Source organism: Aythya ferina, assembly GCF_964211825.1.
Source record: "Aythya ferina genome assembly, chromosome: 8".
NCBI classification, from domain to species: domain Eukaryota; kingdom Metazoa; phylum Chordata; class Aves; order Anseriformes; family Anatidae; genus Aythya; species Aythya ferina.
The window spans coordinates 16,406,571-16,433,047 of record NC_140304.1 but is presented as its reverse complement, the minus strand read 5'-3'; the positions used below and the strand labels follow the sequence as shown (position 1 = coordinate 16,433,047).

At 39.4% G+C, this 26,477-nt stretch overlaps 1 protein-coding gene across 4 annotated transcripts in view; it reads left to right on the top strand.

Annotated features, from left to right (window-relative positions):
- The window catches only part of HMCN1 (hemicentin 1), a 213,607-nt gene that overhangs the window by 78,526 nt on the left and 108,604 nt on the right, over positions 1-26,477 (top strand). For all 4 annotated transcript variants that reach the window (XM_084527348.1, XM_084527346.1, XM_084527347.1 and 1 more), the window contains exons 11-22: positions 2,949-3,224; positions 11,323-11,464; positions 12,572-12,699; positions 13,409-13,522; positions 14,273-14,431; positions 15,146-15,340; positions 16,269-16,367; positions 17,848-17,975; positions 20,237-20,381; positions 21,882-21,994; positions 23,059-23,218; positions 24,958-25,132. In XM_084527348.1, the coding sequence (XP_084383474.1) occupies positions 2,949-3,224; positions 11,323-11,464; positions 12,572-12,699; positions 13,409-13,522; positions 14,273-14,431; positions 15,146-15,340; positions 16,269-16,367; positions 17,848-17,975; positions 20,237-20,381; positions 21,882-21,994; positions 23,059-23,218; positions 24,958-25,132 (1,834 nt within the window). The remainder of the gene's footprint in view (positions 1-2,948; positions 3,225-11,322; positions 11,465-12,571; positions 12,700-13,408; positions 13,523-14,272; positions 14,432-15,145; positions 15,341-16,268; positions 16,368-17,847; positions 17,976-20,236; positions 20,382-21,881; positions 21,995-23,058; positions 23,219-24,957; positions 25,133-26,477) is intronic.

Sequence of the window (26,477 nt, the reverse complement as noted above, 5' to 3'; positions counted from 1 at the left end):
ATAATCTGACTCGCAGAATCACAAAACTGTTTGGGTTGAAGAGACCTCTGGAAGTTACCTAGTTCAGCTTTCAGCTCATAGCAGAGCTAACTTCCAAGTTTGATCACATTTCCCAGGGACTTGTCCAATCAAACACTGAATGGCTCTAAGGACAGAGATTTCACAAGCTCTGTGGGCAGCCTGTTCAGTGGTTAATTGCTCTCACTAGGAAAATAGTTTGCGTAATGATCTAGTTGGAATTTCCCATGATGGATATTACAACCATGGGCTCTCATCCTTTGTGCTCAGAGATCATATTCTCTAAAATGGCCCTCTCAGTAGTTGAAGACTGTGCCTATATATCCCTCCATCTTCTTTTTTACAGCCATGCACATTCTTCTCACTGCAGAATGAGTATATTAAAAACAAACTAACGAACAAAAAAAACAACAGCCTGACATCACTGATTCTGTGCAAGGCAAAGTTTGCAGAGAAACAGCCTTCTTATAGCGAGTGGTAAATTTGAGATGAGGAACATCCTTTTAGTCACACAATGTACTCAAGTAACATCAATACTTATTCAAGTCCTAGCTGAGCACTGTTTCATATTTTATCTACCAAAATCCTTCTGGTGAATAAGGTATCACATTTGCTTCTTTCAGTCTGTGCTTTGGAGTACCAGTACCAGCAGCTGTTATATTCTGCCCCCAGAAATTGTGTGCACAAAGATTCTTGGTTAGGATGTTGCAACCATCCTTTTCTTTACAGAGATAATTGAAAGAGATTCCTAACCTTTTTTTCCTGTGATACTGGTGGTAGAACTTGAGAGTAAAGGGGGAGCGTGCAGGGAAAATGCTGTATTGTCTCATTTACAAAATGCTGTAAGATCCACCAAGACTTGACACACGGTGTAAACATGAGCAGCTAGTTCTGTTTTGAGCCATACAGAGGAGTAACGTGAGGGAGGTGCTTTGAAGGCCTTGTATGCAAACATTTGTAAGAAAAGTATCTGAAATTTCTTCTTTGAGCAAAGTAAACAATCTTTTCAAGTATTCGTAGTTTGACTAGCTGACAGACAGTATATCACAGATTTTTGTCAGCTGCTGTGTGAAAGGTATTGGAACTGTGTCAACATTTTCCAGTTTCAGGAAAAGCAAACACTTGAGTTTGACTTTGTCTCACTAGTATTAAATGTTTAAAATGTCAAATGGTTTGTTAGCTTGTGCAGACACATTAACTGAAGTGCTCTGAATACCAGGAATTCAGTTTAGAGTTTGACCAGGGGATTGCTATGTGCTCACTGTTATTCTGAGTCTAGAGGTGTGCCCCAAGGACGGACAGTCAAATAATGGAGGGGTTTTAGTCCTATACTGGCCTTCATCTCTTTCTATTCTTAGCTTTCCAAGTTTAAGTATCGTGTTCTTAGGGATAGTACCATGGAAAACTAGAGAAGATTCATCTTTTCTTCCAAAATACCCCCCACCCCTAACCTGAAGTGCAACATTGGATCTGCAGTCTCAGTAAGCAAGTCCAGCTTTTCTTGATACTGCTCTGTGTTGAAATGCACTGCTCTGGTAGTGAGAGTGAGAGGTGTTAGGGGCTGTGCTCCAAGGGAAGCAGAGCTGTATGCCCAGCGTGTGGCATGTATGAGGGAGTCATTGGTATGCAGAGAGCTGGCCTAAAGCTTGTGAACCTCATCTGAGACCCCACAGGAGACTTAAATGAGGAAGAGTTATGGCTGGCTCTGAGTTTAGGAGCAACTTTTACCCTCAATAAATACATATATGTTTTTTTTCTCTAGGCTTGGTTTGCTTAGGATAATTGATTTTTGGTGTGTGCTGGTAAAGATTTGGTCTTGCTCTTACAGCTGTCTTACTTCTGCTGAAGCATCCTGGTCAGAATATTATTCATTGCAGATTTTTCTTAGCAAGAAACAGTCAGGGGTAGTGCTGGGGAAACCAGCAAATGGAATATATGAATATATCATTTCTGTAACACGTTATGCATACCACGTACGTGGAATGCATACAGAATGCATAGCATTACATAATTTACGTTCTTCAGCATTTAAACATTTTCTGCTTTGTCAGTGATATCTCAAGAAGTATTGAGACAACTGCTCCTATTTTTAGCATTTGTAGCTTCAAAGCTAAATTCCAGTACTCAATACTGTTGCAGCTGCATCCTTCTAGAAGTGCAATTAAAAACGTCCCTCTTTGAAGTGATGGCAGAAGCTACTTGATTGCCCATCAATTAGCGTGACTGAGTTTTCTTGTCACTGTTTCTGATACTGATTGTCTATCAAGTGTGTGTCTCTGCGTACTGTTTACTGCCTTGTCTTTCCTTCACTGTGCTCAGTAACACCCTTGATCAGGGAGACTTAAAGGAGCAGACAGTGTCTCCTTCCACATATCGTTAGAAACAAACCAATCATGTAAAGAACATAATGATGATGCTTGCAGCAGCTGGTGACTTGGTTTCATCGTCTCTGTTAGAAGAGATTTGTAGTAGCATTTTTTTCCTTTTTTTTCTTCATAAACAAGCCCGCAAAACTCTAGAGTGGAACTCAGATTGTACCATGCATGGTCATACCTCAGAGAACTCAGAGACCTGGTTGCGGGGCTGTGATCTCATGTTGGCTTTTCCTGGTGCAAGATTAGCTCAAAGAACAGCACAACATCCTCTCATACAAGATGTGGCATTTCATCCTGGGTGATGCAATATTTTTTTCACATACATCAGGTGTATTCTCGTCAGGTAGCTTAATGTCAGGGAGTGATGTTGCTGGCCTGGGATCTCTGTTCCATGGGTTGAGCAAGGTGAAATGAAACTAAAATAGTAACCAATATTACAATTGTTTTGCACTGTAGCATACTTCAACTTATTTACCAAGAATCTACCAATGAAGCAAAGGCTCCCAAATCTTTTTTCTCCTTATTTTGTTTTTTTATTCTGTTCTTTCTACACAGAGCCTCCACCCATGATTCAGGTTCCTAACAACATCACAGCTGTCCCTGGTGAAGCAGCCATCTTGACCTGCCTAACATTAAGCACTGTGCGTTACAATCTCACCTGGCAGAGGAATGGCAGAGATGTGTGGCTGAAGGAGCCCCTACGGATAAGGGTGCTGAGCAATCTGTCTTTAGAGGTGAAGACCGTAAAGTTCACAGATGCTGGCAAGTACAACTGCATCGCTTCTAATGAGGGTGGATCTACTACAGCATCTGTCTTCCTTACAGTACAAGGTAACAAGAAAACTGCCTGTTAAGCTTCCTCTGATATGGTTTTAACTTGCTTCATCTTTTTTTTGTGAACTATCTCTCATAGTAACTTTTGCAGTTTATGCCTATTGATGAAACAACTTAGAGACTGGTAGAAAGTAATGTAGTTCTTCCTTGTTTTAAAATACTGGTGCAAATCACCAAACAGGACTTACGCTCAGCTTGTGACACTGCCTCATGATGTGGGCCTCTATGAACCATGGTTTGATACCTCTTCTGAAACTGCCAGCTTAATTCTGCTGTATGTCTGTATAGAGCCTCAGGTATCTTCGTTGTTAGTGTCTCCTAAAGTGTAGAGCACAAAGAGGTAGCTGCAGACAGATTTTGTTCTTGTTTGTGTATGTGCACACTCATGTTCTTAGCAGCATCAGTCCCCAATATTTGTAGCCGAGCCTGACTTTGAGAAAAGTTAAGGACTGCATGTGTGATTTTTATTTCCCCTTTCAGTGAAACTACTGTTATACACGTGCACGTACTTGGTAAGAGTTCCTGTGTTCTTCTGGATTACTTTATATCTCCTTAGAATAATACTTCTAAGTGTTTCTATGTATTACTGTATCTGTCATCTTGTGTCATTTAATACAAGCTAAGAATCAATCAAGATTTTATGAAGGACTACATAAGATAAGGACTTTCAGAGTATGTCAGGACTGAAGAAGAGGCCATGGGTTGAGACCAAGCAAGCTCTAGGTCCATGTTATTGCTTCAAATCAAGAACAAACTTGAAAAAAAAGAAAAAAAAATAAAAACGCAGTAATTTGAATTGGGGCAAATTCTGTTGAAATCTGAAAGTACTTCAGATTTGGTTTTGACTGCCTTGGTCATGTGGAGGTTTGAACCTTGGTTTCCCAGCATGCAGTCTGTGGATAAGAAGAGTCAGAACTGACAAATGTTATAGAAAACTATTGTGTCCTATATTTTTAGGTTTTGGCTGTATTGATAAGCTACTTGTTAGTGACTCTAACAGTATTTCTGCTTGCTAATGATATTCTGACCAGAGTGGGTACCTTATTAATTTCTTTGCTGTAATCCTACTACTTTATTAGCTAATGGAAAACTTAAAATTATGGGGGGGAAAAAAGAAGAATTGCCTGCATTAAGGTGCTCTAAAAGAAAGATGTCAAAAATGGAATTGTAACACTTACTGAGGGGATGCAGCTTTTGATGTAGGAAGAGTAGATTGATCTGTCAAGGCAGAATAAATAGATGCGTAATCAATTATGTAGGACCTGTTATAAAATGTAGTGGTGAGGTGTTTCTTCACTGCTCTGTCTGAATTACCATTTGGATATCTATGGTTGAGTTATAACTGTTAAATTTCTAGTAAGTTAAAGGGGGAGAGGGGGAAATCCATGAAAAAAACTCAGCCCATACATGTTTGGAAAACTGTTTTGAATTCCACAGGATTTTTCCATCAAGACAATCATTCAAGCATGTCAAAGTCAAGAGAAGTGCCCCCTCCCTCATTCCTCTCTTCCAGGGATTTAGATTCTGTCCCTAAGGTCTGCAGACCAGCTGGGAGATTTAACACGATGAGCAAATTACATCTGGCAGGTTTTTACAGTAGAGCTAGAGAAGTTTAGTGTTGCCACAGCAGAATATTTAGTTTCAAATCATTTGTAGATGTAGAATGATTATATCAAATAGTTGAGAATTGCGTTTTGGCTGGTACTGGTATTGCTAACAGGTTTAAAACGTGCCTGAGATAACCTTCTTAGACAGTTTATACAGGATTAGTTGGCAGTCTGAGAAGCATTTTCTTCTTTCTGATGAAAGATGCTTGGAATAGAATAAAGATAGTAGCAAATGTAGCAAACATTGAGCTGCAGCTGAACTCAGATTCCTGCAGCACTGTCTGTCTTGTGGTGTTTGGAAAATGTAAACTCCAGACAACCTTTTGAATGGCTGTATGCAGAAGCTGAGTGGTGTCAGAATGGTTGTATGTGTATTGTTTTACTTTGCTTGAACCAAATGATTTTTACCAAATTTCTGGAGGTACTCTGATGTATGATTAACTGTGTCATGCACAGCCCATACTGTTTGTTAGGGTCCAGAATATTGAAAAGAATGGTTTATATTTGACAGCAAAAGAGTCAAGGATGGCTTCACGTATGAAGAAAAAGTTTAAAGGGGTTGTAATGTTTCCCTTCTGAAAGAAGGCAATTTGTGGTCTTATTAATAGAGATGGGTTCGTGCTTTATGTAGCTGCACGTAATTCTGCATGTCATATTAAATTCATATCAGATCCCTTTATTATTGTTGGCACAGATCCAATACAGACCTCTGAATTTTGGGTCATAAGAGAACAAACAATGCTTTCATCCTCATTTTCTTTCTGCAGTAGGAGTTAAGGCAGAGAACAAACGTTTGTAGCTCTAAAAATAATCCAGCGTCTGCTTTACAAGTGGGTTGTAGTAAACCCTTGTTTTGAATAGAATTGTTTTGAAATTTTTTCTTTTGATAGCTCTCCTGAAAGGGAATGTTAATCTGATTTTTAATTTTTTTTAATGTTCTTTCTAGACCAGCAGCTGTACAAATACAGCCTGATACTTGAATGGGAGTTGACTTTTTTTTCGAGGCTGCATGTTCTGTGTTAGCTGCTATGCTGAGCCACGACTTGTTCATCACCAGCACTGAGCCCTGCTGGCCAGACGTCCTGGTTAAAAGCTGTGCCCACCTGTGCCATGGCACTGTGCTGCTCACAGCAGGCTGAAAGGTCTTGGACCTTGTGGCCTTTGAGATACTGAGGAATACAGTCTCTTGGGCCTCCTAGGGTTGTATTGGTGTTGATTCACTGCTCTGACTTCTAAAGCACACCCTCAGTTTTGGACGTTATTACAAGATGGATCCACAGAGTGAATGGCTCAACTCCTCTCAACAGGTTGGACTTGTAACCTGTTACCACCGTAGCACTTCCTGCTCTAAAAGGGAAGGAAGTAAAATGCAGTTAAACTTTCAGCACTTCTTTGATGCAAAAGACAATATTGTCTGAAAGAAAAAAAGATGAATCAGTAGGTATCCCTCTGCTAGGTGCTGATTGCCACTCACAGCAGGCTCAGAGGAGGTCAGTGAGCTGCCCTTCAGAAGCAAGTTTCCTGTGCAGGAGAAGCAAGTTAGCGGCAGGGTCAGGAACTGTCCGAGCATCCCCTCTCAAGTTCTCTGTAGGTCCGGAAAATCAGCTGGAGTCCCAAAGTTTGTTCATCTGCTCCCTGTGCTGTGGTTCATAAGAGGTTTTTGTCTGCATTCAGAGAAAGGGAGCTGATGGGGCAAAAAGGTTTGTGTTATAAGACCAGTCGCTGATAGCTTATTTTTATGATTTGGCCTGAACTTATTATTCCAGGTGTTTCTTTTGTTAAAATTCCTTTGTGATATCCTCTATAGATCAGTGCAGAAGTGGGACAAACAAAGCTTTCTCATCCAGCTAAATATATCTTTTGGTTTTCCAAGTCTCTTCTGTATCATTTCTTACAAATTCAGCTAAATAAGTGATGATTAATCTCTTGTAATTTTTGTAATATTCAGGTTATGCATAGTAGGGAGAGTACTTACTACAACGAATTTGAGTTCAGACTTGATGAAGGATGAAAAATTCAGGCATTAAACAAAAAAGGATGTGTTAAGTGTCATGCATCTTAATGAGCAAGCGCATGACATCAAATGAGAGAGATTATTTTCTAGTTGCTTTCTCATGGAAAGTCTATCTCTTCAGAAGAATTTTTAAGAGGAGATTTGAAGGAGCAGAAACAAATTTAGAAATCAGCATTTCTAGATTTATGCTGACCCACCCAAACCTGTGGCTCATTGCATTCCCTGCAAATCCCATGGGAACTAGCTTCTTGCAGGGTATTTGGCCTCTGTTACTGCAGTAGTTGTAAAAAGCACAGGCAAATGATTAGTTTAGCTGTTAAGTATAGTACCCACAGCTGTAAGAAAAGTGTTGCATTGGTACCTCTTTCAGGAGGGTTGCGTGCTGTCCTCGGTATAGATTGCTCACAGGAGCATGGACAAATTCAGTCTGGATGTGCTTGAAGTGTGCCATCTGCCCAGTGAAGACAGGGACACATCCCCTGAGAAGTATCCACTAATTCCCTATTTCTTGTTTTGAAAAATGCTATTTTCCAAGATGATGCTTGTTTATTTGCAGCTTGTTGGTGCTGCTCTGCTGGAGCAGGAGGCCTGCCTCCTTTGGGTTTATAAAGTTGCATACCAAGTTCATTTCAGCTCTACCAGCCTCTAGGGCTGAGCACAAACCCAGGACAGGGACATGAGAAGGACAGAATCCATTCTCTTTAATTCTCCATGCCTTTCTCCTGCAGGGAAGTCCACAGGAGACTGTGAACTGTAAAGGCCATGCTTGTGGTACGTGTGTTGTTAGATGTTTCCTTAGTTGGCCTCTCGTTCACAACTGGTGAATACTTAAAATCATGCACTTAATGTTTTCTAGTAGAGTATGCATTTGGTCAGTGAATGCCAAATCACAAGGAAGTGCAGAGAGGTTTTGAGAGACAACTTCGGCGAGAAGCCATGGTGACAGCACACATCCACATGCCTTTTGGGAAGCAGCCCCTCTGAGTAAGAGAGCAAATGGGTTGGGTTCTCCTCTCCCCATCACACCTCTTGGCACACCGCCGTGGTGTCATGGTACACGCTGCAAGGCTGGTTCTGAAGCAGAGTGGCTTGTTCCAGCCTGGGCATGCTGCTGGAGCTGCTGACATTGCAGCTTGCGTGCCCTCCGGGCCAATCAACGGGGTCCCAAGTGGTGTTCCACCTCCTGCCCCACAGAAGTTAAATTTGTGCTTGGGAGCTTTGGGAATTATCTTATCTTTCTCTAGTGCATAGGCAGTTACGGACTGGGTGTTTCCCCACTGTGTTGCGCAGAGTGCCAGGGTGAGGGGTGATGCAGGATGATCTGCACATCTCTGTGGGCATGGGTGTGCAGGTGAGGGGACAGTGGGAAAGTGGCAGCTAAATGAGATGGCTGGCAAGTGAATGGGGTAGGATAATTATGTCCAAAGACAATATTTCTTTTTCATTAGGTTCACTTGGTTGACGCCAGAAGGACAGATGAATGTGTCTGGCTGGTTGGCTAATTTTGAAGGCTGCTTTATATTTATTTGCATTTAATGTTCTGATCTTTATTTCTGCTGTAACAAATTTGTTCTCAGCTTCCATTCAAACAGGAAGCTTTGTAAGTGAGCAAAAGTAGAAAAATACTGTATCAAATATTAATTCCGATGCATATTGCTGAAACATGATTCAAAATAAATAATAGAAATCAGATAAGCAGAGAGGATTCCTTTTGTGTGTGTAGTGAGAGGTGGTGTATGCATGTATTATTTCATGGCATAGGACATAACCTGAATTCTGTGCTTGAACTGACATCAAAGTGGAAATCTGCTTCCACTAGAGTTCTTCAGTATGTGCATAACCGTTGTCTTGTCTCGCTTGCTGACATATGTTAATAGCTATTACAATGAGATTCCACTCACCCCACCCCACCCCTGCCTTCCAGTGTGCACTCCTGATACTAACCTGTAGGTTTTTAGCAAGTTTGAGGTCAAAGCCAAGCAATCCCATCTATGTGCTCCCACATGGAAAAGTTAAGGCATATCTATAAAACTCACAGTAACACAAGAATGTGTAGACACTGCTGTGGTTACACAGGAGTAGAGAAGAGAACTCATATTTCACAGCAGGACTACAGTTGCTGTGTTACTAAAAGCAGGGCTTTGTGCTAAAATTCTGCTCCTGCAGCATCTAGGTAATTGGAAGCCCAGGGAGCTCAGTCCAGTCCCTTTTTAATGTTTGCTAATGAGAATGAGTAGAAATGACAGAGAAGTGCCAGAGAAGAGCCCAGGGGAGGGGCTTTGTCTATTCTTGGCCAGAATACGTGTGCGTAAGGTTCTGAGGAAGTGACATTTGATGGAAATCAAATCCTTGTAAAAATAAATAAATAAATAAAAATTCTGCAGCAAGTGTATGCAAACTTCTGAAGTGATTGCATTATTACATGGTTGGTTTTGATTAAAATATGTTTAAATAGTTAATCAGCCTTGTTAGGACATTACTTGTCAGGTTAACAGTTGGAATCCTTCAGCTTTTAAAAGATGCTCTTAGCAAAAATGGCAAGAAATAACCTTGAGGGTGCGGCACAAAAAATATTGATACAAGTAATAGTTAAGTCAAATATCCTCTACAGCGAGGCTTGGGGGAAAAGCTTCTGTTGGAAAAAAGATGCAGAAAGTAATGACAATTATTGTCATTGACTGTTTGCTTTTTGCTAATAAATGGTGGTAAATATTTTTTTAATGTTGAATAAAAGAAAAATTTGGCATTTGTTGTCCTTTTATTCATGTTAAGTTAAATTTCTTCTAATGATTTAAATGGACCAAGGAAAGGTGCAATTGTGAGTGTTTCAGAGCCTGGAGTCTCCACACCAACCTTCATTATCTTCAGAAAAATCACATGTGATCTTTGTTTAAAAGGCTATATGTATATATATTATTTTTATCTCTACAGACTTGAATGGGATGAGTGTGGTAAGGAGCTTGTGCTTCTCCTGCCCATGGATCTTGTCCTTTCTGGTACAAACAGCAAAGCAAAATTAATCAAATTGTCCTGCCATACAAGAAAGCCAATTCTGTGCCCCTAGCTGGCTTTTGAGCAAGAAAACCAGGTGGTTAATTAGTGCTGACTGTGGCCTTGGGTGGCCTAGGTGGTAGCTTGAGTATTACAGCTGTGTCTGTTGATTTCTTTTAATTAATTTAATAGCTTGCATATTAAATGTTACTTGCACCTTCTTTTGCTCGCCTGGTGCTATTGCAGTGTGACAATAACTGTGGGGAACAGTGTCACAGCACAGTGTGTAACTATCTGAAACAAAGAGCTTCCTAATATCAACAGGAGCCTTAAGACCAAAGCATGCAGAATATCTCCCAGTGTTTCTTGGCAGGATTTAAAACAAAACAAAAATAGCTGAGAAAGCTGTGCACGTCCTCAATCACTTGAGGACAATCCTGTAGCTTGCATCCATTTCTTGCCTTTCCCTACCCCCTCGTGTCTGGATTTGATCCCGGTATTACTGACGCTGCGGCTTTGCCTTCCTCTGGTGCCTTTCATCCAGGGTTCTGGAGGATTCAGACCCTCACGAGATGCTAGAGAGGCTTTTCAGGACCCTGCAGAATCCCCTCTAGAAGTGAAAATGAAACTGGGGGACCTTAACACCATGAATTTGAGAAAGAAAAGGATGAGGCAGTATGTAGATGCATTTGTGTTTAGTTTTGCAAATCTGTGTGCAAATTAGTTGCTGTTTATTACTTAATTTTTTCCTTGCCTTTGGCAGTGTGGCTGTGTGGTTTTGCATGCATTTTTACAAGGATTGAAGGATCCTTGACACACTGACACGTTCCTTCAGTAACTGAAAGCGGAGGCCACGGATCCTGGCACTGGCTCTGCTCCCCCACAGCACCTGCTGCCAGACCGTGGCCAAAAGCCTTCCTCAGCACAGCTCCTGCCCTCTCTCAACAGAGGGGCTTTATGTGTGGGGTGGGGGCCTGCAGATAGGTTTTCATGAAATACTAACAGATGTGAATTAATCATGAAATCCAAAGCATGTTGCAATTGTTTGAAATGAAAGTATACTACAAAGGTTAAATAACAGTATGTTCAGGGCTTGTATGCTGATGTTACCACTAATATATTTTAAAACTATATATATATATTTGATAAATTTTAAAGATATTTTTGTGTTCCTTGGCAAACTTGCTTTCAGATGCAGTAAGATGCCCTGCGGGACAAATCAGCCTATAGCAACTGGGATTGAGGTCTTCTGCTGTTCTTGTCTGTGCCCTGTACAGTAATTGACCTTATGAGTTAGTTCATGTGTGTCTAACAGTCATTATTTGTGCTAAGTGGAGGCAATTGTAGGGAAACAATCATGTGACCTTTATCAGGACTGTTTTCTCACTATGGAACTGTTTGGAAGCAGAATTAAAATGATTATTATAATGTGTAAGTGCTTACAAAATCGATCTTAATTGCTGCTTTTCTTTTCTTCTAATAGAACCACCTAGGGTCGTCATTTCGCCTAAGAATCAGACTTTTACAGAAGGCTCTGAAGTGTCTATCAGATGTTCTGCAACAGGTTATCCAAAGCCAACAGTAGTATGGACACACAATGAAATGTTTATTATTGGTTCATACAGGTAGGAGTTAAGTTCTCTTTCTCTCTCTCTCTCTCTCTCTCTCTCTCTCTCACCCCCTTTCTCTTTCTCTCTCCCTCTCCCTCTCCCCCTTTTTCATGTATGAGAAAGAGATTGTGAAGGTTGCTGAAATATTCTGACTTTCTGCCACAGGAGCCTGCAAGTTTAGGAAATAGTACCACAACTTTCATCTTTATAACTCTTTAATTTCTATTACCTCATCTCTGAACTAGAAATACTGTGATTAGCACCTCCATGTCCTTCTTGTACTGAGGGGCCCAAAACTGAATGCAGTACTCGAGGTGCGGCCTCACCAGAGCCAAGTACAGAGGGACAATCACTTTCCTGGTCCTGCTGGCTGCACTATTCCTGATCCAAGCCAGGATGCTGTTAGCCTTCTTGACCACCTGAGCACACCACCCGCTCATATTCAGCCAGCTATCAACCAATATTCCCAGGTCCCTTTCTGACGGGCAGCTTTCCAGCCACTCTTCCCTCAGCCTGTAGCGCTGCATGGGGTTGTTGTGCCCCAGATGCTGGACTTGTCACTTGGCCTTGTTGAATCTCATAGAGTTGGCCTCAGCCCATTGGTCCAGCCTGTCCAGACCCCTCTGCAGATCTACCATTGAGCAGATCAACACTCATGCCTAACTTGGTGTCATCTGCAAACTTACTGAGAGTGCCTTCGATCCCCTCATCCATATCATCAATAAAGGTATAAAAGAGAACTGGCCCCAGTACTGAGCCCTGGGGGATTCCACTAGTGACTGGCCTCCAACTGGACTTAACTCCGTTAACTCTTTGGGCCTGGGGACACGGCCAGATTTTAACCCAACCAAGCGTATACCTGTCCAAGCCTTGAGCAGCCAGTTTCTCCAGGAGAATGCTTTGGGAATGTTTTTTTACAAGATTTAACTCAATTGTCTTCATAATGTACATTGATTTCCTCTAGTAGAAATAATAATACCAAGTTGTTTATGTTGTTTATCATGAGGAAAAGCAGTACCTGTTTGTAAACCATCTAGTCATGCTGCTGTTGTTGCATGGAGTGTAGATGTAACACTTTCTTTTTTAATTAGCTTTTTTGGTTGGTCCCCTATGTATTTCCAGGTACAGGCTGACCCCAGAAGGGACCTTGATCATAAAAAAGGCAATTCCAAAAGATGAGGGAGTTTATGGTTGCTTGGCAAGTAACTCAGCTGGGACAGAGAAACAGACATCCACCCTTACATACATTGGTAAGTAATAGAAGTAGTGTAGTGAAACTAAAAAAGCAAACTAATACAACATCAGGGTGGTACAGTTATTTTGCAGTACTATGCAGCTCATATTTGTAGAAATTTCCCAAAGCTCTGGAGAGATTTGCCCCTTTTGTTTTCTGTTAAAATCTGAACAGTATTGTTAGGATTCATTAGTGGCTTTCTGTTTCTTATGCTGTTAAAATAAATAAATAAATAAATAAATAAATACTAATGTAGGGTAGGCATGCAAAACTGAGTAGGTCTTTGGAGATGGAATCATGTTTCTGTATATTCCTGTAGTGTGCTTAGCCATCTGGAGTCCTAGTCCAAATCATGTCCTCTAAATACTACCCCATATTTTAATTGAGTACTAAAATTCTTAGTGACCAAACTTAGGCTGAAGAGGGAGATAAAGGCTTTGAAGCTTTTTACTTTCTAAATGGTCAAACTCTTCCAATTCTTTCCTTTTATTCCTGCATATTCTATATAAGGTCCAGGTGTTCTGACATTCCAAACTCTACTTTTTTTTTTTTTTCCTGTTACCTAGTATTTATCTGTCACCTCACATGATTTTAAAGCCTGTTTGACTTTTAGTGCAAATATTTTTTGTATACCAAGAGAAAGTTAAGTCTTTCATTGTTTATGTCTTAATAATGGTGAATGCTTTAGATGAGGAACTCATTTTCTCTCTGTTGTTTCTTTATAGAGGGCCCAACATTGACTGTAGTTCAGAGTGAAATTCTGGTTGCTCTTGGAGACACAACTATTATGGAGTGTAAAACAACCGGAATCCCACATCCCCAAGTTAAATGGTTTAAAGGTGCACTTCTTTGATTTATTTACTTTAGCAGCAATATTTAGAACAATGATCTTGAAGGGACTTCATTTTTCTCAAAAGCGTATGTAGTATTCAACCAGTGACTGACCTGTGAAATTCTCTAAATCTAGAAGATATGGCACTTAACCTCTCTCTCCTGTTTAAATACAGTGAATGAACTTACCCTAGCATAAATAAAAAGAAAAAGCCGTGCCTCATTTGTGCTTAACTAAGCTTCATGCTTTATGCTTTATGCTTCATGCTTAGCTATATGCTACAAAAGTCACAAAACATCTTCCAATGTGTGGGCCAATTCTGAGTGTTACACAGCAGTATTATGGCTCCTGCTGAGCTTGAGATGTAGCAGAGCTGTTCTCTAGGTTTTACAGAGTTTCCAACTTGGCATGGAATTGGCAGACAAGTGGCTGCCATAAATAGTCTCTAATTAAGTGGCTGCCACAAATAGTCTCTGGTACAGCCTGGCATACTATCCTAATGGTGATCTCTGTCCAAAGCTACTTCAGTTTATATTTCCCTTGTAAAACAGATACAAATAAAATGAGATTGTGTCTAACGCAGGAATGAATTTTCCCACTGAGTTGAATGAAAATCAGAGTATTCATCTACTGAATGAATACAGTCGAGTTGTGAACTAATCCCAAATTTGGACACAGTTCAGTAGGAGTAATTTTGGTAAATACCCTGTTAGATTTCAGTTTTTTTTTTTTTTTTTTTTTTTCTGTCTGAACTTAGGTGACTTAGAGTTAAGACCATCAGCATTTCTCATTATTGATTCTCATCGGGGTCTTTTGAAGATCCAGGAAACACAAGATCTGGATGCAGGTGATTATACCTGTGTGGCTACGAATGATGCAGGGACAGCTTCTGCAAAGATAACACTGGATGTTGGCTGTAAGTAGCTTGCTGTAGTGCCTTATTTATTTGAGCTTTTCTCTTAAATATGTGTGTGCAAGTCCTTGAATAATTGCATGTACTGGGAACTCCTTTTTGGTGGTGTTCACTGAGCTAAATTGCCTTGTCCTATTTGGATTCTCGACTTACCCTCACTCTTCTTTTGCAAAGCTTAAAAGTTTTGAGGAGGAAGACAGAGCCAGAGAAGGAGGAAACTGTTCAAACTTCAACCTAACATAGGTTGTAGTATTCTTGTGTAGAGAATACAATATAACAACTTGAGTTACTATGTAAGTTTATTGTAACTTAGTTCTTCCTGTCCTCTTTTCAAAAGTCTTTCTAACTGCTTGTGGCCTGATGTGTCATGCCCCATTAAATGGATGTTCCTGTCAGTCATGTATACTTTCTGAAACAAGGGGCAAAACTGTTTGAAGGAGAGGAGGAACTCGGTGTTAACTCTTGAGCATTCACATTGAAAGGGATGGCTGTATTTTCATTATTTTGAAACGTTTAGTCCATTTCTGACCTCCTCAATATCACTAAGTATTGTGACAAGGCTGCTTTTGTGTTCTGTTACTGAAGTTGGGAGTCTGTTGCTAGGATCTGTTGTACATAAATGGTAGATAAATGTGGGTCATCAGTAGTGCAAGCAGAACTTTACTGTCGTGTTACAACCTCGATTCACTTTCCGTACTCTTCTGTCTTCTTTCCCAGCTCCCCCAGTTTTTACGCAAGAACCCAGTGATGAATCTGCTAATATTGGCTCAAATATCACATTGCCATGCTATGTTCAGGGTTACCCAGAACCAAAGGTTAAATGGAGGCGGCTGAATGGTGCTTCCCTTTTCTCGAGACCATTTGCTGTTAGTTCCATCAGTCAATTCAGAACAGGAGCTCTATCAATTAATAGTAAGTAGACTAAACTTTATGAAGAAAAGGTGCCGAAGGGAAATATGATATATACAATGCATTTAAGTTGTTATGCTACTATATAAATTTGTTACCTCTTTAAAAATACTGTATTTTGTCAGAGATTGTGTTTCTGATACTCATTTCATTGCTGTTGAGATGTATCGTTTTCCCATGAGTTTGTGAATTCTGTTTGAGTGGTCATTGCCTTTGCTCTTCTTCATAGAAACAATTGCACTTTTATTTAAATAAATGTGGGTCATTGTCTGTGTTGATACTGAGGAGCCACAGATGATGATATAATAATAATAATAATAATTTATTTTAAGAAGCGTTTTTAAACTTCCTGTTTTAGGCAAGTCCTAATTTGTGTAATAATTAAGAATTCTGTGAGTGTCTTTGCAATTTCAGTTATCTGGAGCACTGCGGTTACCCATAGACTAAATGATGTTATCCTATTTTCTTAATCATCTTTTATTCCTCTCTAGACATAATCAGGGTGGGTAAAGTAATTCCCATATTCTGTTTGTACAGTACAGTAATTCATGTGTTATGTGGGTATCTAGTCAAATACAGACACCCAATGCTGTATGTAGTAAGCAGTATACCACAGAAAATGCACTGTATATGTATGTGTGGATATGTAAATAACTACTATATATTATTTATACGCAGTAGTGTATACAGTATTAAAGTATATGCAACATATAAGTGATGAAAAGTATCATATTTGTGCGATGCATTTTCACTGAAGCACTTATATAGTCATTGTTTCCCTGCTTCGTGACAGAAGGAATGATCTAGCAAAAAGAGAATATTTAAAATGAAAGGTAAAAGGATAAGGTATTAGTGTATTGCAAACTTCTCAGTATCGTTTCAACTGCTGCAATCTCATCTTTTGTTTTTGTTTGTTTGTTTTCCCCTCTAGATTTGTGGGTCAGTGATGAAGGAACTTATATCTGTGAGGCTGAAAACCAGTTTGGAAGGATTCAGTCACAGCCAGCCACAATCACAGTAACTGGACTGGGTAAGACTGGTTGGTGTTAGTGACATCCCTGAAAGGAAAGAGTGGCAGCATTTCCATACCAGGAATATACTGGAGTAGATGGCAGTCAGTGGTGTTTTTACGATATGTAGGATGTCTATTGGTTATGTACATAAACAGGGGTATACATGTAACTATATATTTGCATCTGTAGCTGCATTTACATGTGTAGTCGGCCACAACAACTGAATCAGAAAACATTTGCATGGAAGATTATAATTAATTCAGTGAATTTTGCACATTAGAACATTGTTTTTTTACTGGCTACAATAATTTGAATGAATTCCAACTACATATTATAGCATAGACCTTAAAAATTATTTATCTTGTGTCCTGTTTCTTATTGCTAAATAAATTGATTAAGGAATAAAAAATCACTATAATGCTGAATGCTAATGATTGGTTCTCTGACATTTAATTCATATTTAAAAAAAAGGAAACAACAAAAAAAAAGCAGCAATGAATTTGCTTAGGCCAATGCATTGATATAACTGGAAAGGAATCTTAGTGATCCAAGAAGACAATAAATGTCCAGCTTTGACAAGAGTTGTGCTACTAAGGAGTTGTTTATTATCTCTGTTGGGCAATTGGCAATAAAAGGAAAAATAATGCGATGGAATGTACACATTTGTGGGAGGATTAGAATGGATCTGTCTGCCATCAAAGAAAACATTTGTTAACCTAAAACATGTGGTAGAAATCTGTAATACTAATAATCTTTGATAGATGAGATGTTTTTACCTATTTAAAATTGTTAATTAATTCCCATTATTTAAAAGTAATTTATGAAGCACATGCACAGGATTTTGTTCTGTTGCATTACACAGAATTTTCTGCTGTGCTATTGACCTCAGTTCTAAGCCTTTAAAATTTTATGCCCAGAGGAAAATACTGCTTATTTATTGTGCTCACCAAAACTGCTACTTTTGTTCTTCAGTATTTTGCCCAGGTAAGGAAAAATGGTATATGAACTTGGTATCCACAGGAACATGATCTTCCAGGAAAATGCTGGACTGGATCCAGTTTCAACTGGCAGCTCTTTGCTGCCATTCCTTAATCTTAGGATCACTGTATGTGTATTCCTTCAGCTTCCTTTTCTCTCCTATGCTATTCTAATTTGTTTTTTTTTCCCTGCCTTCATCATTGACATTTCAGATACCAGAACCTTATCTGGTATGCTTTGTCCTAAGATTAAGTATGTTGGTACTTACTATGCTGTTTGTTGACCGCTACATTTTTTTTCTTTCTAACTTTTTTTCCCCTTTCTGTCTAAATGATATGGTTTTCATTGCAGAAAAATTTCCTGCTCTGTATCTGTATAGTGTCTTGCACGAGGAGACCTTTTTCTGATGCTGCTGCATCACTAGTAGCATTACTGACAGGACATGAATATATATTAAAAAAAAAAAATATCCTATTATTTCTTCTAATTTATTTTTTATTTTTTATTTTTTTTCCCAAGTTACACCTCTGATTGGAATAAGTCCAGACACAGCCAATGTAATTGAGGGGCAGCAGCTCACTTTGCCATGCGTACTGCTTGCTGGAAACCCCATTCCAGACCGGAGATGGATTAGGAACAGTATGGTGGTAAGACTGTGTTTTGTTTCTTGTAAGATCTGTTGGCATAGAAAATCAACAATTGGTATTTTAAGCCATGGTGACAACTGGGTTTAATTTCAAAAAATTGATGTTCAAATATAGTGACAGGTTTTATGCTTAATATAAAGATGCTTCATGAGATTTGTCTGGCTCACTGGAAACAAGGACGTGGTGTCAATGAGTTGAATTACAGCTGACCACCACCATGCAGCAGAAGCTGCTGCTTTCCCAGGAGAAGCCAGGTGGCTGTATCTGTAAGGCAGTAGCTGCTTCTGAGTTTCCACACGTGCTGTCATTCAGGCTGCAGCCATTCCCCTTGAGAAATGACAATTTATTAGTGTTTGAAATACAAAAGTGGAAGTGTGGCATGCTGACCATTATGCCTCACTGTGATCTCTGCCCACTGTAGGAAATTGCTAATTCTGAAGCATGGATGAGGGAATGGAAGATGGTAGTGGGGGATAGGAATTCCTATAAATGAACTTGGAACCAAAGTATTTGTGAATTGTCCTTTTATCTTCTATTTTACTTACTGTCAAAGCTGTTGCATGCATTCTTGTTAGCTCCTGCCTGGTAGCTTTTGACTCTGAAAATAGGAATGCTAGTGGAAAATACCCACCAGAATAACAAAAGTGTTGGAATTTAAACCCTGCTGACTGAAAAGTATTTCTTTTTCCCTAATTTCTTAAAATAAAGATACTAGAAAATCTTTGTAGATTTAATTTTTTGACATGAGGTAAACATCCCTGTACCGTGCAGTCCTTTCTTAGTGATGCAGTGCTCAGAGCATGAAACCTTGTATTTTTTCTCTCTCCTTTCAGAGCACACCGTTGTCAGTTTATAACTCTTTCAGACAGGAAGGTTGCACACACTCTGCGCCTGGGCTGGTTGTCTGAGTGAAGTTTAATTTCTTTAGTAGCAGCTGAATTGCTGAATTTGAGATTCCCAATTTTTAATTTTGCTTGCAAATTGCACCCTTTCTTCATGGCTGTAATTAAAAGAAAAAGGTAGCAAAAATGTCTTCATGTGGGTTTTCACATTTTCCATTAGATATGCTTTCTGTGATGTTTTTTCCTCAAGCAGCCTGCTGTGCAATGCTGCCTTCATAATTGTGGCTTCAGGGAGACCTTGCTCAATTTTTATTGCCACCAAGCAGAACCCTGACACTACTAGACCCTTTACTTGTAAGAGTTTTCTGCTGAATTTTTGTCATTGTGAATCACCAGCCTTTTCTTTAGACTGTGAAGGTGCAAATAACACAGGCTGTAACTTCTGTGAGAAATACTGGCAGGATCCTCCTTGTTGAGTTGCTAATTCTTCTGTACAGTAGTACTAGTTTCCTGTAATTGTAAGCACGTGACAAAAACTCCACTCCAAGGAAAGTGTTGGAGCAAGTTGCATTCAGAAAAGAATGTAGTTTTCTCTGACCAGAGCAGGACTGGAATAATTTCTCATTCTGACAGCCTCTGTGTAAGGCAAGTCTGTGTTGCTGAGCATATTCTAGGCAGAGCTCTTCCAGTTGATTGGTAAAAATCTCTGAATTTTTTAATGTTGCTAGAGGGCAGGTAATTTTTAATAATTACTGTCTTTTGGTGAAATGTCTTCGTTATCTTTCACAATAGATACTTTTTAAATGTTGCTGCTGCCAACTAAAGTCTATACAACATGCTCAGAGGGTGAAGGTATGCTTAGAGCTGATCCCTTTTACATGATGATTATGCCAAGAGTATTTAGAAGGTTCTGATAACTGTAAAAACAAACAAACAAACAAAAACAAAACAGAAAACAAAAACAAACAAACAAAAAAAACAAACAAACAACAAAAAAAAGTCATCTATTTGTAGAAGAAGTCAAGAAGTCATTGCACTCATCAGAGGTGATCTATAATGACACTGGATTACTGGTATAACTACAAAGTGCAGTAAAATAGTTCAACTAAGTTTGTTCTTGCTTTAATACATGACTAGAAGCACCAGTGGCAGTTGCATATGTGCTGTGACAGAGCAGAGTTGCTGCTGTAGGTGTTAATATCACTCCAGCATTACATACAAGGTGCTACTAAAATTCTAATTTAAAATTAACTTTTTATGAAAGATTGAAAGTAGGAAAAGCTCTAGTAAAATTCTTCAGGAACATATTTTATTTTTTTTAAATGTGAAAGAGTAAAATTACAGCTGCGCTGCATCCCAAAGTAAATATTATCAAGCAAGTATTTTCTTTAGCAACACGTTACATCATTCTTTTGGCAGCTGGTTCCCAATCCCTACATTAATGTTCGCAGTGATGGAAGCCTGCACCTTGAAAGAGTTCGGCTGCAGGATGGAGGTGATTATACCTGCATGGCCAGTAATGTTGCTGGGACAAACAACAAAACTACTACTGTTAATGTGTATGGTAAGGAACACTGTCTTGCTTTGTGCTGGCTGGAAGATAAAAGTGTGTATCTTACTAACAGGAGCTCTCATTAGTGCTTTCTCATTATAGCTATACTAATTTCTCAGTTTTCCTCTTCAGTAATGTTGCTTTGTAAAGTAGCACGGTCCACTGCACAGGAGAGAATGGAGCAATTGAGACTTGTTTTGAAATTAAACAAAAATAACGCCATTTTATGGTTGTAAAAAATCTTCATTTTGAAACATCTAGAAAGGTCAAGCTGTGCAAACTTATCTTTAGCTTTATTAACAAAACAGATGCAAGTTTACTGAAAACCATGAAAAGCAATGTGTGTTTCATAACTAATAAAAGCATGCACAACTCATGGGAGAATTGCAATTAAAATAAATTAGAACTTTTGCAAAACCTTTTTTTTTTTTTTTTCGTAGCCCTATTGGAAATTATATTGCCAGCAAGACAAGTGTTAGGATTGTGGTAACCCATCTGTATTTCTGCTGTAAATTCTTGCATTAACTCTGTGTGGGGTCCCATCTACTTCATGGTTTACAGACTGAAAGTTTCTCATGTGTTAAATTAATCAGGGAAGATTTATTCTAAGCTTCACTGAAGGTGCTGGAACACTGTTCTATGTTAACAGTAGCTGTTGCTTGTTAATTCAGACAAATATTCAGTGTCTGATAAGGTCTTCTGTGTGCACAGTAGGTTTTGGAATTTTTTAGAACCTGAGGACAGAAGGGAATATATTTTGGTCTTTGAAAGATCTAGTTCTTGGTATTACAACCTTAAGTCTGACCATGTCTTAAATCTGTTCTTTCTGTTGTTAACTGAAGACCAGCTCCGTTAGGGAGGGGTATTGAGGTTCTCTTATTAGTACCTCTTATTAGTGATTTAATAAAGTAATCTGGTGGTTTTATTCAAGTTCCTCTCTGTCTGCCCAGTCCACGCAGAAACCATCAGTGCAGTTATTACAACTTTGTAGCATTTATAACAAAGATTAAATGAACTTGTAATGTGATTGTTTCTTCACTTTCAAATCTGCTCTTCTCAAAGTGTTGTCCAGCAATAGAAACTGATTCAGCAACAAAAATGCTGAGCCTCTTCTCATGAAATGTGCTATATAGGATAGATCCTGTACAGTACTGTTTCAGGCATCTAGCCTAAAATGTCATCAGTGAATGGTGTGATAAAGACTGCCTTAAATGACTGCAATCAGCTAAAATACCTACATTTACTTTAAAGCTGTGTGTATCTGATCTACTAATCAACCTGTGACTGACATGCTTTGATATGAACAGGTCCATGTTCTGTCATAAAAGACTGGAGAGTGGGGGAGGAAGAGGTGACAGGTCAACGTTAGTTAGAGGGTTCAGAGAACAGGCTGAAAATTCCCAACCCTTGCTGTCTGTAGGAATTAGTAGTTGAGTATAGGGACTTTATTGCAAGAGCTGTGCTGTGCTTTGAAATATTTTGCATGTGTTTAATACTTCCATTTATTTTTAGTTCTGCCTGTTATTCAGCATGGACAGCAGATATTCAGCACCATTGAAGGAATCCCAGTGACATTGCCATGCAAAGCAAGTGGAGTTCCTAAGCCATCTATTGTCTGGTCCAAGGTAACATCTCATATTTGAGCTTTTTGTGGTGGAAAATAAGTTGAAGACATCTTTTACTTGTCATAAAACTGTAGGCAAGAGATGCAACCAAAAAACTGCGTTGTGAGGGATCTGGAAATCTCTATTTGTAACTGCTTTTGTTTCTTAGAGTAGTACTTCCTGGCCATGGTCCAGACATAAATCAAGGTTCTGTTCTTTGGAAAGATTTCTTTGGGTTTATCCCTATATCTTTGTACTTTCTAATACTTCAGAAATTGTTGATATTCCTGTTATGAGGTGATAATTTCAGATTAGGCAACCTGCCACAGATTGAAAATTCATTTTTGTTTAAGAGGTTTGCTCTAAGATGATTTTTAGTCTTGGAAGTTCAATATGGAAAAGGAGTGTCTGCTGGGAAACTTTTTATGCTATGTATACAAGATCTGTTCTGACATTGGAAACCTATATCAAAATTAGTTCAGTTGAAATGCTGACTTTTTTTTTTTTTTAAGAATTAGGTCCTGCTTTATGTGTGTGTGTGTATATATATATATTATATATATATATATATATTTGAATATATAGCAAAATAACAAGTTTTCTAGATATGAATCCTTTTGTTTCTGCTGTTGTTACTGCTCAGACAGTGACCCTAAAACAGTGCAAAAAGTTAGTGAGTTTCAATGAAGAATGACAGAATTTTGGGGCTAAACTTCTTAGTTAATTCAAAATATTTTGCCCATCTCAGCCATAAACAATAGAAGTCATAAACAAAAGAAGTGGTACTGTAATGTATATTACATATTGGTTAGTTTAGTCAGACTGCCTGCAAGTTGTTTTGTCTACAGAACTGTGAAAAATTGGACCCAGCATTATATTGAAAATACAGCAGTCTTCATACAAATGGGTTGCAGCAATGAATTCAGCTGCTACAGGCACTAACAAATTTTATATTCCTGTAATAGTTTTTATGTTTTCATTAGATTTTCTTTCTGTAAGGCTTAGCTTTTATTGAATTAAATATTTATAACTTGCTGTATTTTTTAACATCCAGGCACTATGGACTTTTTTTTTTCTTTCTACAGAAAGGAGAAGTAATTCTTCCCAACAATGGGAAGTTTTCTGCAGGTTCTGATGGAAGTCTGTATGTAGTTTCACCAGGGGGTGAAGAGACTGGGGAATATGTGTGCACTGCAACAAATGCTGCTGGTTATGCTACGCGGAAAGTCCAGCTGACTGTCTATGGTATATATGAGCTAAAATCTAGTGTCATTTTTCAATCCACTCATTGAGTTCTAGTTTAGACTGCAATCCCCCTCCAGGTAGATAGTGAAGTATGATACCCGCAGTGCAAACAGGATTTAAACTAATCTCCAATTAGTGCTTTTGGCTCTGTCCTAGATTACTGGATCTACATACTAGGCAATTTTACAAATGGCAGATATTGAAAGGCCAATTCTTCAGCCTCTGTGATTCCCTTAAAACCTCCCGATGCCTGTTACCTTGAGTTCATGGACCTAAGAACTTGGGCTTATTTGATTTCATCCTTTATAGAAGTGGATAGGAAGTACCTCTATAGAAATATAAGTACCTGCTGATAAAAGAATGAAGATCCATTAATCTCATTGTTCCCAAGGCTTCATACCATCTCCCAGTATAGTAAAAAATTTGACTTATTAGATTTGTGTTGCCAGATGTTTATGGCTTGTAGTTATTGATGCTGCAGTATAAGTCCATTCAGGTATTGGTTGCAAACTACTTATGCAATACAGTCCTCAGCATGTACATGAACTGCATATATTGTTTGCTGTCCAGCTTTTTAGGTGGACAGTGCAGTCTTGCTGATATTTGTGGTGTTGCAGGTAGGCATCAGCCAGTGTCTGAGCTAACCAGGCACTATACATCAGCATTACAGTGATTTACAGCAGCAAGTCCAGTGCAGAAACATCTTTTTTTTATTTAAAAAAAAAAAAAAAAAAAAAAGGATTGTAATGTTATATACCTGATACAAGAAATAAACGTTAAATTTCATAGACAAGCTCAGGAAGTGCGGCCTAGATGAGTGGACAGTGAGGTGGATTGACAGTTGGCTGGATGGCAGAGCTCAGAGGGTTGTGCTTATTCGTGCAGTCTAGTTGGAGGTCTGTAGCTAGTGGTGTCCCCCAGGTATCAGTACTGGGTCCAGTGTTCAACTTACTCATCAACGACCTGGACGATGGAATGGAGTGCACCCTCAGCAGGTTTGCTGACGACATCAAGCTGGGAGGAGTGGCTCATACCCCGGAGGGCTGTGCTGCCATTTAGAGGGGCCTCGACAGGCTGTAGAGGTGGGCTGTGAGGAACCTCATGAAGTTCAACAACGGCAAGTGCAGGGTCCTGCACCTAGGGAGGAATAACCCCAAGCACCAGTACAGGCTGGTCGCTGACCTGCTGGAGAGCAGCTCTGCAGAGAGGGACCTGGGAGGTGGACAGCAATGTGCCCTCGTGGCCAAGAAGGCCAACGGTATCCTGGGTTGCATTTGGAAGAGTGTTGCCAGCAGGTCAAGGGAGGTGATCCTCCCCCTCTACTCAGCCCTGGTGAGGCCACTCCTGGAGTCTCTTTTTGGAGTCTCCTGAAAATCTCTTTTCAGTTGTGCTTAGTGACAGGATGAGAGGCAATGGGTACAAACTGAAGCGCAGGAGGTTCCAGCTGAATATGGCAGGGCATTCCCTTTCTGTGAGGGTGACAGAGCACTGGAACAGGTTGCCCAGAGAGGTTATGGAGTCTCCTTCTCTGGAGATATTCAAAACCCACCTGGGTGCCATCCTGTGTAATGTGCTCTAGGTGATCCAGCCTAGCAGGGGGGGTGGACTAGATGATATTCAGAGGTCTCTTCCAACCTCGGCCATTCTGTGATTCTGTAATCTGAAGTAAAATGGTATGGTGTTACATTTGTGCAAATATGTATATTCATTTTATCTACTTAACATGTTCCTTATTATAGTGAAACCTAGAGTGTCCAGGCCTGGAGACCAGCAAGGAAATGCATATGACGAACCCATAGATATCTCAGTAACTGCAGGGGAAGATGTCACCCTTCCATGTGAAGTAAAGAGCTTGCCACCTCCCATAATTACCTGGGCCAAAGAGATGCAGCTCATATCTCCGTTCTCTCCAAGGTAACAATGTTTGATGAAAACAAAAGAAAAAGGAAATTGCATCTAAGATACCAAGATTTTTGGAAGGGTATATAATTTCCAGTTGCTTAACAATCAATCGGAAAGTTTTAAGTTGTTTTCCAAGAGAACCCTGCTTTAATAAGTCTAAAAAAGCTCTTTCCCAAACTGAGTGTATGTCTTTCTGAAAGATGCTAAGACTGTATGTGATTGTATGGCTTCCATTCCAGCATATGTTTATATACAGAACTTCAGCATTTGCTCTGAAGTTTGCAATTTCAGGAGGCCAGGACAAAAGAGGATCCTGTAGTACGTGTACTATGGTGGTGTCCAGGTACTCACATAATCTATGCCTGATTTTAAATCTCTAAAAATCTGTTTTTCTTTTCTTAAAAACTTTGAATGTATGCTCAGGACAACAGTGTCTCTTATTAATATTAAGTCTGGTCTCTTACTAATATAAAGTCTGGGACCCCATCAGAATAGATAAACGTTTGGTAGTACTTACAAGGTCACTGTGCTTTGAATCCCAAACTCTTCATGTATTCTTGAAATGCTTATAAAAATGTTGAGTTTTTACAGATAGCCTTAGAAACTGTGGCATTGGGGATTGTCTTGTATATGTTGTGGGCTACGATGTTGGAGTTCTTCTGTACTATTTTAGTATGGTACAAAAAGAGAGGGAAAAGGGCAATTATTGGCTGTATGCACTCATTTTCAGTGCCAGGCACTCTCACAGGGTGTGTTAGTGCTTGCTAATTTCCAAGATACCTCAGAAGGTGTAAAGGCTATGCTGTGTCTGGAAACCAGGATATGGTAATGTTGCCAGGTACGCACTATAGCAATTGCGGTGCCTATTGCCCAGTGTCTCTCAGTGATCCGAATGAAATGTTAAGGAATCATACAGACCTAAAAGTGAGCCAGACCTTGGCCTCAGATCCACCCATTCCAGTGAGTCTGTAACAGCCTTAGCAACAGATAACTGCTGGGCAAGCAATTTATGTGGAAGAGGCTTGTGCACAGGGAGTTAATTTGGTGTTAATGCTCCATGTGGAATTTTCTGCTTAGTCCTGTGAGCAAATTGCTTGAATTAATGAATCTGCATTCTTGGTCCATTACTTGTCCTCATTTTACCTCAGGAGACATAGATAAATTAGGCTACTTGCTCACTGTGGAGAGATTCAAGTTGTCCAGAGTAGCAGCAGTCCAGCTCAGCTCATTCCATAAAATTGTTTACAGATGTCAGCAAAAGTTAAAGAATTAGTCCAAACAAAATTGTTTGAGACCACCCAGAGTTGATGTTAGAAAAGTGACCAAAAGAAAAATGAAAGCAGAAATAAAGGAACTT